The 11,350-nt window shown below is 36.5% G+C and overlaps 1 protein-coding gene and 1 pseudogene across 2 annotated transcripts in view; one reads left to right on the top strand and one right to left on the bottom strand.

Moving 5' to 3' along the window:
* Positions 1-391: 391 nt before the first annotated feature.
* Positions 392-11,350, bottom strand: part of LOC120079074 (dynamin-related protein 4C-like) — a 29,579-nt gene continuing 18,620 nt past the window's right edge. For both annotated transcript variants that reach the window (XM_039033266.1, XM_039033268.1), the window contains 2 exons: positions 1,735-2,675; positions 392-1,664 (listed from right to left, as the gene is read on the bottom strand). In XM_039033266.1, the coding sequence (XP_038889194.1) occupies positions 580-1,664; positions 1,735-2,659 (2,010 nt within the window). In that variant the 5' untranslated portion in view covers positions 2,660-2,675 and the 3' untranslated portion in view covers positions 392-579. The remainder of the gene's footprint in view (positions 1,665-1,734; positions 2,676-11,350) is intronic.
* LOC120079075 lies at positions 7,551-9,896 on the top strand (annotated as a pseudogene).

Genomic DNA, 11,350 nt, shown 5'->3' with positions numbered 1-11,350 from the left:
ACTGACTATTATAACCCACTCAGCGCCCCAAACGCTCCCTAAATTGTTACATATTAAAGTTCAAGGACTAAATTACTATACAATTAAAAGTGTAAGGACTAAAACATTACAAACCAAACCAAAGTTCAAGAACTAAATCGTTACTTCCATAAAAGTTCAAGAACTAAACTTTACCTACTTTAAATTTGTCATTTTAATATAGTAAAAGTGGTCAAATTTAAACTTCTTATTGTTCAAATATAATTAAATTTAAATTGTATCTTAAATTTTATCATGTTAGATTGGCTAACTTAATTATGTTAATAAAATGCCTAACTTAAAAAATGAAATACAGTAGTTAATTTTTTTGAGATGATTAAATCACATACCTCTTTAGGTCGAATATAACTCATTTGAATTTGAACTTTTGGCCTTCTAATAGATAAGTTCTAATTTCATCACAAAGTTTGAATCAATTAGAAATTTGGAAGTAGATCCAGGGGAAATGAACTACATTAAAGAAAACACAAGTGAAAGTAAAAACTACATTATAAAAGACAACTCCAAAGCATTTAAAATGAAAACTACCATGAAATCACATCACTCCTGATCACTAAAGGAAACAGAAACAGAATCCACAATGCTCCCAACAATCTCCTTGGACTCCTTCAGCAACTTGATACTCTTCTTCAGCTTCTCCCTTTTCACAGACATCGATGGCGACTCCTCCAACATCCTCTCTATCCCACCCCCGGCCGGATTCATCAGCTCGCCAATAGTCTCCTTCTCGATCTCCTTGTTCACCAGATTCTGCACACCGTACTGCAAGTACAGCGCCGTGCTGTCCACCATTCTCCTCAATACAATCTTCCAGTACGCCGTCATCCTCATCTTCAGATCAAAAGCCTGCTGAAGAACATCAGGATGCTGCCACAAATTCCCGACTTCGATGTGTCCGAACCCCTCGAGGAACACGGTAGCTGGGCGGTAATCGCTTCTCAGCACCTGATTTAAGAATGTCTCTTGCTGGGCCATGAGCTTGTTCCATTCTGTTGTGTATGCAGCATCACAGGTGTAGTCTGTGAGCTTCTCCATTTCTACAACCTCTGTTATCCAACTCACCGTTCGGTCTTTCATCGCTTCGACGACACTTTTCCCTGCTCGTCTGATGGGCTGTTGTAGCTGTGGATAGTGTTCAGAATGGCGCATCAACACGGCAAGGACAATGCCCTGAATGTAATCCCAAGCTTTCATCACAAACTCAACTGGTAAATTTGATATTAAGTTCACTTTCCTCAGCAGGATCGAGAGGAAGGCGGCGCGGGGGAGGAAGTTGGGAAGTCCAATGCCTCTGGATTCCTCCAAGACTTTGATCTCTTCTATTAGAAAGTTGGCCGTGTTGTCGGTTCCGATGCATTTGTGAAGCTCACTAGAGAACTGATTGATCATTTCGACCATCCTAGCTGTGGAATGCATCTTTTCATCGTCGGGAAACTCATCATATTCTCCTCTAAGGAGAATTTTTCGGAGGGACTCTTTGGCTTGTCCTATGATCTGCATAAATGTCGTCATTGCCTCAGCAACCGTCGATAGTTTCTTCGGCATCTTGTTGAGCTCTGCAAGATTTGTAGCTAACTTTTCGTTGATTTGCTTGACCACTTCCGGCATGCATCTTGCTATGCTACCTGTAACAAGATTATATATATATATATATCATTCATAATTGGACATTACGTTTGGGATTAGTTTTAGTACCTGCTTGAATTTGCACCAACTTTTGAGCCAAGACTGGAATTCCCACAACAGATTTGTCAATCTTGGAAAGAAGAGGATGAGTTGCAAAAAGTTTGGCTTCCGCAACTCGAGCATCCTCATACGTCTCATCGCCAATTCGGTTCCTAACGCAAACATAACCAAGCCCGATATTGACGTCGTCTGCAGTGACCTTCTCATGTAGGCCTTCTGGTGCCTTGTCGGACTTGGTCACAACTGCCAACGTTCTCATCCCCGTCTTGTCAACACTCTGAGACATCCGTATCGATTCACAAGTTGGAAAATCAACAGTTGCGGACAAAACATTCAAGATGATGCTCTCTTCTGGCTTAATATGCTCCATGATTATATCTTTTATTTGGTCATAAATGTCTTCAGGCTGATCTTTAACAGGCACTCTTGTAATTCCAGGGAGATCAACCATTGTAAGATCAGGAACACCATTTTTCTTCACAATCAACGTCAATGGCGTTTTTGATATCCCTTTTCCATTGCCAGCAATCTCCTCTGTAGCTGTACTGATGTCTTCTGCGATGAAGGATTCATCGGTGTGGATCATTTTTCCACTGTACTCCAAAACAAGCTCGGTTTCAGGATTGGAGTGGTTTTGGAGCCTCATTATCAGAGGGACCCTGGTGCAGATTCCCTGACCTCGAGGTAGGCTGATCCCGGCCAACGACTCGAGGACGCTCGACTTACCCGATGACTGATCACCAACAACAACTATGGTAGGCAGTTGGATGCCTTCACTCATGATCATGAGATGACGAAGCTTGTCGACAGCATCGAGGAGAGGACGAATGCGATCATTGTAGGAGACGATCAAGGGCGGAACCGATACCAAATGGCTGTGGCTGCTCGATTCTCCTTGATGAACAGATGAGCTACCATTACTGTACTGTGCCATTCTTTGTCTGCAGGCTCTGTGGGGACAAGAAATCATAGTTAGACTTTGAAATGAGAGAGATTACAAAAACTTTACACTTTCTTATACATCATTAGGCAGTTTTTATATATATAAACAATCATTTCAGTACTGGTTCCTGTTCCTTATTTTGTTTTATTTTTTTTTACAGAATTAAATGTTATATAATTGTTTTTACTTCAAAAATATTTTAATAATTATAAAAGGTTAGACTACAAGTTGTCCCTCAAATAAGTCGGTGTATAATATGTTTCTGAGCTTTATCAAGTGTCTAACAAGCCTCTAAACTTTTAATCTTATGTCTAAAAGATCATGAACAACTTTTGTGTCTAACATGTCTTTGACCTATTCAAATCTGTATACAACTCATGAATCTAAGGGTACGTTTTAAAAGACACAAGATTTAATGTTATGTCTAATAACTTCGAATATATTAAGAGACCTATTAGACACAAAATTGAAAGTTCAAAGATTTGCTAGATACAAAATTGAAAGTTATACTTGTTAGACACAAACATGAAAGTTTAGAGATTAGAACGGTGATTTAACATTAAAATATGTTGAAAGTATAGAAAACAAATTGAATAATTTTTCAAGTGAAACATTAATTTTGTTTGGTAATTTAAAATTTAAAGGAGGAAGAAATGAGAAATGGTTAATAAGAACATTCTAGAAGCCATATAGTAAGTAGTATCATATTGTTTTGCATAAAGAAAAAGACAGGAAAAAAAGTGAAGAAAAGAAAAGTTCTTATGCTTATTGATTGTCTCTTTTTTGTCTCCAGATTCTCATAAATCAAAAAGCTTTATGGCAAGCAAAGTTTGAATTTTGTCTAGATTGCAATGGAGGACAAGAATCCTCTCACAAATATATATATTTTTTAACTTATTAATTAATTAGGCTACATATTTACCGTTCATCTCTTAAGTATAAAAATTCCACAAGTTATTAAAAAATTCATGTTAAATAGGTTTTAAAGTTCCTGAATAATACATGCTAGTTTTGCAAAGTAAATCGTGTTAAACAATAAAGAAATTAAATATTTGTCTGAGAAAACCGGCGAAACAAACAGACATTCATAAGAGTTTAGAGAATTTTATGTAAATGAATTTTTTTTTCATAAGCTCCTTTTATATGTATATATATATATATATAATATTATTGTTTTATTTATATTAATTATATGTATTAGTGAGCGAAGTTGGAATGACTTTCAACAACACTCGGAAGTCATTCCAAAACTCACCATGGAATTAAAAATGTAAATTGGCAAAAAAAAAAAAAAATAAATAAAACCTAATTTTTTTAAGGGAAATTCCTACTAACTTTGGAACATCTTCGGAATTAGAATTTTTAATGGCACCTTAAAATATATATTGTAATCTATTGCTACAGAAAGAATTTTTGAGAAAAATAAATATTAAAACAAAGGTTTGGCCTTCTTCTCAACATTTTATCTCGGCTAAATTATAAAAAATATCCTTAAACTTTATATTTTGTGTAAAAAATACTCTCGAACTTTCAAAATTTTCAAAGATATCTTTTAACTTAAAAAAAGTTAAAAAAAGTATCCCTACTATTAAAGTTTTTTTTTTTTTTTTTAAAAAAATTGTTAGTGTTTTGTTTAAAAAATACTCTTGAACTTAAAAAAAAAATTAAAAAGACCCGTACTATTGATATATGAACAAAAACTATTGACACATTGTTGTAAAAATATCTCTAAACTTTTAAAAGTCCCGTTACCACCCTTACCTTAAAAAATAGTTAAAAATGAATGTTCTTCTACACTCCATCACCTCCTTTCATTTCCTCTCTTTCCCCTACTTCAATCTATGACCTCACACTTCTCTATTTTTTTCCCACTTACTCCTCTTGTTAACTATTTGATCTTTGTGCATCTCATAAAAGAATGCACATTTCAATTAAGGTATGTAGACTATAACAAAAAGAAAGAGAATAATGGACGTACCAAGAAGACCTTAGAATTCAAATGTTTTAACAAGTTTGCATGTTAGTAGTTGAGTGTGTTAGTTAATAGCCAAATAGGTCATCTTTATATATGACAAATTATCGTTTTTGTAAGTTTTAACAGAAGTGTTCACATGAGATTTCAACAAGGAAATTCAATTGGTGGAAATGAACTTGATTTATTGATTCGTAGTATAAGTGTTACCGTCTCTAATTTTTATCCTCTGATTCCTTATCTCGAATGCATAAATTCTCCTCCAGAGATTTGTTGATCTTCTTAGATGATTGATCTTTGGGGGTCTATCTTTGTATAAAAAACCCAGTATAATAACTAGAACCTTTTGAACTCAAGAATTAATTAAGATGCATCTTTTCTTAGAAACCCTTCTCTCTCAACTTGCTCACATCAAATTGGTATTAGAGTGTTTCAAGATTTATGGGCCTCATGACTAGGAAGAACACTGTGATTACTAGTCGAGTTAGGGACGTTGAAACCAACTCAATCCCCTAGTGTCGTTATCACCAGAATCTACGACTATTCGCTTGCTGGCAGTCGAGAACTCAAGGGAAGAAACTCAGACAAGTATGGACAATATGCATTTGTTGATGGGAACAAGGATCCAACAATTAGAACAACTTGTTCACCAACAAACCGTGCAACACTTGGAAAACAGAGGAGACGATAGATGGAGGATACAAGAACAAAATCCAACTCAAAGAGGTGCCAGAAATCAAAGCTGGGATCGCAATAACTCCAATGAAGGGATTAGAATGGGAATCTTTGTTGAGACAATATTTTGAAGAAAGAAGCCTTGCAAGGAGAAACCAATGCCAAGATCAAGAACATGATCGAGATAATAAAATGAAGATTTTGAAGCATTTTTGGATTGAGTAAAAAAAACAACTTTTCATTGATAATAAAGACTTGTTTGGATTCTAGGAGAGAATTGTCCTTCCATTTGATTTGTAAGCTTTTTCTTGAGTTTGGAGAGATTGATTCTTCAACTTGTAGGTTGTGAAGATAAGATCAATTTTATCATGAAAAATTCGAAAGAGAGTCTCACGTACTTAGTAGTGCGTATACATAACACATAGCTCCATAGCGGAATTAGTCACTCACATATGCAGTAGCTTCATATCGATACCTCAACTATGTAATTGAGACCTACCGTCCTTGTTGCATCTTGTCCCACAGTCAATTCTATGGCTATCTTTCACTCATAAGAAATCTTTTGGAATCTTTGGCTTCTAACTCTTGTAGACTCCGACTAAAGACTCAAGCTCCTCATTCCTCTAAATGTTGGCATCCGGATAAGGAAATGGAAATGACTCAACGACTAAATGCTTCAAATAAAAGGTGACCTCTATTTATAGAATTTAATAAATTTTAATAAACATTATTTAAATTTAACCCAATTAATTATAGTAAGTATGGGCTAAGGCTAACTTAGCTTCATTTACAAGCATCACATGGCATAATTTGACTAGACTAGCTAACATTGCCCAATGGATCAATGTGTAGACAAGTGGTGCAATCATTTAGTTTGTCAACTTTCACGTCTTTTAATTTAATTAGACACATATAAATTTATGATTGGTTTCAAATTTATTAGTCATTAATTTAAATTAATGACATGGCAATTTTTTATTTGCCAGAATTTCTCACAATGAGATTTTGATTTTGTAATTTTATGCAATTTTATGAGATCTTATTCTTTAACTTGAAGTTTTTGTTTATATTTTGTTGTGAAAAAATTGGTAAAAAATTTGGACAAAAGAGAGAAAAATGAGAGTATCTAGATGGAAAAAAACCAGGATATCTATGACCTTATTTGGTAACCATTTCATTTTTTATCTTTTAACCCAACTCACGAACACCCCTAATGGTGTGTAAATTTAAAGCATGTCTATATTTATGAGGTAATAAGTTGTAAACATAAAGACAATTATAACGGATTATATTCTTTTATAATAGCATGACATCTCAAGTTAGGTAAGTTTTATTTAGTATAATAGGGGTAGGGATTTGAACCATACACCTCATGGTCACTAACACATACTATATGTCAGTTAAGTTATACTCGTTTTTTGTCAAGTTACGTAAGTTAATACATGGGTCATGTCATATGAAATGGATAGTTTTTAATCTTATAGGTGAATCCATTTACCAAAGAGCTTAGCTCAATAGTAATAGACATGACCTTCCTCCGTAGAGGTCTAAGGTCTAATCTCCCATCCCCACAGTTGTTGCATTAATAAAAATTAATAAAATATAATGTGATGTCATATCATCATTTTGTTAATAAATTCGATAGTAAAAATAAGATTTGAAGAGAAAAATAAGAGACAACATAGATAAACATGAAAAGATTAGGGACAACCAAAAACATGTCTGAACATTAAAGGCAAGCGATTAAGGACAACCAAAAACATGTCTGAACATTAAAGGCAAGCTTTAATATTTAGCCTTTAGTTTAATATACCAATTTTGCAATCAGAAATGCAAGCATTAAAATCATGGCCAATAAAGAAAACTTCACAATAAAGAGAGATTCATGCTGGTCAAGGTTGCCAATTTTAGAGGCTAAAATTTACATGGCATAGTTTTAAAAGACCCAAAAAGTTTGCTTGAGTAAAATCATCAATCAAATAGAGCAACAGTCAGCAAATCAACAGCCTTAATTTCTGCAAAAGTTGTTATGAGAGCCACAAATTCTACAAACCCACCCATTATCATCCATTTCAATCCCATATATAAACCTTAACTCATGATCTAAACTGTACAAATAATGGAATCTAAACCTTGAGAAACAAGGGGTTCTCTTTTTCCTTTTCTTTTGATCTTTTGTATATTCAATTTCTGTTTATATTTTTTTGTCTTTGACACCAAAAAAAAAAAAAGAAAATTATCTTGTGTTAAAAATTTAATAATTGAAAGACAAACAAAAAGAATGGCAGGAGGTGGATTTGTTTCTCAAGGTGGTGGTACACACCATGAGGGAGGGGTCACTACTTTTGTTATTGTCACTTGTCTGGTTGCCGCAATGGGCGGTCTCATCTTTGGATATGATCTTGGAATTTCAGGTTGGAATTGTTTTCTACTCATCTTTATATCTCAAAATATTATAAAAATGTTAAATGTTCGTGTTTTTTGTCATTCTAATGTGAAATTCAATCTTTTCAATGAAACAAGAAAGAAACGATGATTAAAATATATGCAACGACACATGTTAAAACAATGGATCTCTCCAAATCTCCAATATGATATGGTATGATATCGTTCTTTTCTTTGTTTCTTTGTCTCTTCTCATCAGGTGGAGTGACTTCAATGGCACCCTTCCTCAAGAAGTTTTTTCCATTAGTTTATGAACAAGAAGTCAATGCATCAGGAGGAACCAGTACTGCAAGTTTTTAGCCAACTACTGACGTTATTCACGTCTTCACTATACTTGGCAGCACTAGTTGCTTCCTTCTTTGCTTCAACGGTAACTAGGGCGTTTGGAAGGAAAATGTCGATGCTCGTTGGGGTTTAGTATTTTTGGTGGGTGCGATCTTAAATGGTGCTGCCGTCAATGTTGAAATGTTGATCATCGGTCGTTTGTTGCTTTGGTGTTGGCATTGGCTTTGCCAATCAGGTAATGGTTATCCTACAATCATATATCTTGTAATCTTTCACACCGATCAATATCTGAAGTACACTTTCTTATAATGCAGTCTGTTCCAGTCTATCTATCGGAAATGGCACCGGCGAAGATTCGAGGAGCCCTAAATATTGGTTTCCAAATGGCCATTACCATTGGCATTTTGGTTGCCAATCTTGTTAACTATGGAACGGCTCAAATTAAAGATGGTTGGGGATGGAGGGTTTCTTTAGCTCTTGCAGCTGTTCCAGCCATAATGATGACTGTGGGAGCATTCTTTCTACCCTAACTCCTAACTCAATCCTCGAGCGAGGCGACATGGAGAAGGCAGACAGATGTTGAAAAAATTCGAGGGTTTGGGATTAACGTGGACGAGGAATTTCAAGATCTCGTCGATGCATGTGAGGCTTCAAAGAAAGTGCAACACCCATGGAAGAACATCATGCGACCAAGATACAGGCCTCAACTCGTCATTTGCTGCATCATCCCATTCTTCCAACAACTTACAGGAATCAATGTGATTACATTTTTACGCACCTGTTCTCTACAAAACTCTAGGTTTTGGTGACAGTGCTTCACTCATGTCTGCTGTTATATCTGGTGCCGTTAACGTCCTTGCAACAATCGTATCTATTGCTACAGTTGACAAATTTGGTAGAAAGGCTCTGTTCCTTGAAGGAGGCGCCCAAATGTTTATCTCGCAGGTAATAAACTCTGCATTAAACTAACACTAATCCAAGAGTTTAAGTTGATCCAAAATGCTAGCGATGCTAGTGACCTATATATTTAATATTTTATAGATATTCCTATTACTCTGCCCCAACAAATCTTTATTCCATACTCCTTTAAATCATAAAGACTATCCAACCGACACAACTTTGCATATTCCTAGATTGCAGTGGGAAGTATGATATGGAAAAGCTTCGGAGTCAATGGTGAAGGAACAATGTCAGGAGGACTAGAAGCAGATATCATATTGGCTTTAATCTGCATATATGTGGCAGGATTTGCATGGTCTTGGGGCCCGTTGGGTTGGTTGGTACCAAGTGAAATTTGCCCGCTAGAGATCCGATCAGCTGGACAAGCAATAAACGTGTCTGTGAACATGTTCTGGACATTCATCATTGGTCAACTGTTCCTTTCGATGCTTTGCCACATGAAGTTTGGTCTCTTCTATTTCTTTGCCGGGTTTGTGGCAGTTATGACCATTTTCATTTACTGGTTCTTGCCTGAGACCAAGAATGTCCCAATTGAGGAAATGAACAGAGTGTGGAAGGCACATTGGTTTTGGGGGAAGTTCATTCCAGAAGATGCAGTGATTGGCTCTCATGTTAGTATGGAGCCCTATGGCAAGGGTGTCTGAAATAGAAGTTACAAGAACAACAACAATGAGATTTGTTTTGTGCTTTGAACTGAGATTTTTGGTAGAATAGGAGATAATTACAATAAGGAGAGAAAGTTGTCTTCATTTTGATTCTGAATGAAATTGCATCTCACAGTTTTGATTAACTCATTTTAAGGCTCTCAATTTGAGTGTATTTGGGAGTGCTTTGTGATGATGTCGTAATAAGCAGCTTAGTAAAAAAATATGATTTTGATTTTTGGTTCTATACTCTCTCTCGAAGAGCTTCCTAATCAATCACCTCCACTAATAAATTCCAAATCAATCACCTCCACTAATAAATTCCCAATCAATCACCTCCACTAATAACTTCCCAATCAATCACATGCATTGAAAGCACTCCATGACTGTGGTTCCTCCCCAGTTAGATAGCCAAATTTCTGTCTAATTTTGACTTTTCTTCAATAATAATTCCTGTATTTTGGCCATTCAACTTTTCTCCAATAATAATTCCTGCAGAATGTCCCATTGATCCAGATAAAGAATGGAAAGAGTTTATCGGGTTCTCGGAGCATAGCACTTTGCGAGTTTGTGCCAAGAACTGACCCAAAATCCGCGAGTTGTTGATGAAGGAAAAGAAATATGCTTTTAATCTCGTCAGAACACACTCCATTCACACTTGCCGAAGAGTTTGTCGGAAATATGACAGGATCAGTCAGAATTGATCGGCTGATCTACCGTCAGAGGCTGCTGGTCAGAGACACCACCGATGAAGCTGCGGCTAGTCGAGCCAAAGAAGTCGTCGCGGCTTCTAGTCTAAACCCTAGGATTCATGGTGAAGGCTCGTCGAGTTTGGACGCCATCGACCAATCTGGTGTGCGTGGAAGGTTGGGCTGCAACCAGATCTACTCGTCGAACGTCATCTGCACTCGGGAGATCGATGGATCTGCGGCTGAAGTAGAGGGCGTCGTTCGGATCTAGATGCCGAGATCCTTCTATACCCGAAACGTCAACGAATCCGATAGGGTTCCTGTGTTCCTCCACGGCCGGCCGCGACTCAATCTGTCCCCGATTCTCCTTGGCTGGGCGCGACCTAATCTGTCCGTCGATCGATTGGGTTGTCTGTCTGGCGGCACTCATTTGTTGAAGAAGGCGAGGTAAGGCAGTCTCTAGGTACTGTTGGACAGCTTCTTTAATCGTGTCGGATATCTCAAAATTGGTCGTCGAAGGAGACTCACGCCTGGCTCTGATACCATGATGAAAATAAAAGAGGAAAGAGAAAAAAGACACTACGTGGAAAACCCTAGGCCAGGGAGAAAAAACCACGATCTAGACTAGTTTTTTATTATTCAAGTAATACAAATAAATAGTCAGACAGAAAGCCCTAAGCCCATAAGAGAATTACAAATAAGCCCCTAGCAAACCAAGACACATATAAATACATATCTTAAGTCTAAAAATAGATTCCACAATGTTAGCAACTAATCTCACTAACTCCACAAGAATAGGAACTTAGACTTGACTACAACTAAAAATAACTTCAACTATTTCCTAGAAACTAGGAATTGACTAGACCAACTCAAAAACTAATTTGCAGGTTTGAGTTACTAACAAGAATATTGCGATTACTAGTCAGTTAGGGACGTCGAAACCCAACTCAATCCCCTGGTGCCGTTATCACCAAAATCTACGACTATTCGCTTGTTGGAAGTCGAGAACTCG

The sequence above is a fragment of the Benincasa hispida genome, chromosome 6 (genome assembly GCF_009727055.1).
Source record: "Benincasa hispida cultivar B227 chromosome 6, ASM972705v1, whole genome shotgun sequence".
In the NCBI taxonomy this organism is placed as follows: Eukaryota; Viridiplantae; Streptophyta; class Magnoliopsida; order Cucurbitales; family Cucurbitaceae; genus Benincasa; species Benincasa hispida.
This window is presented reverse-complemented; position numbering and strand designations above follow the sequence as displayed.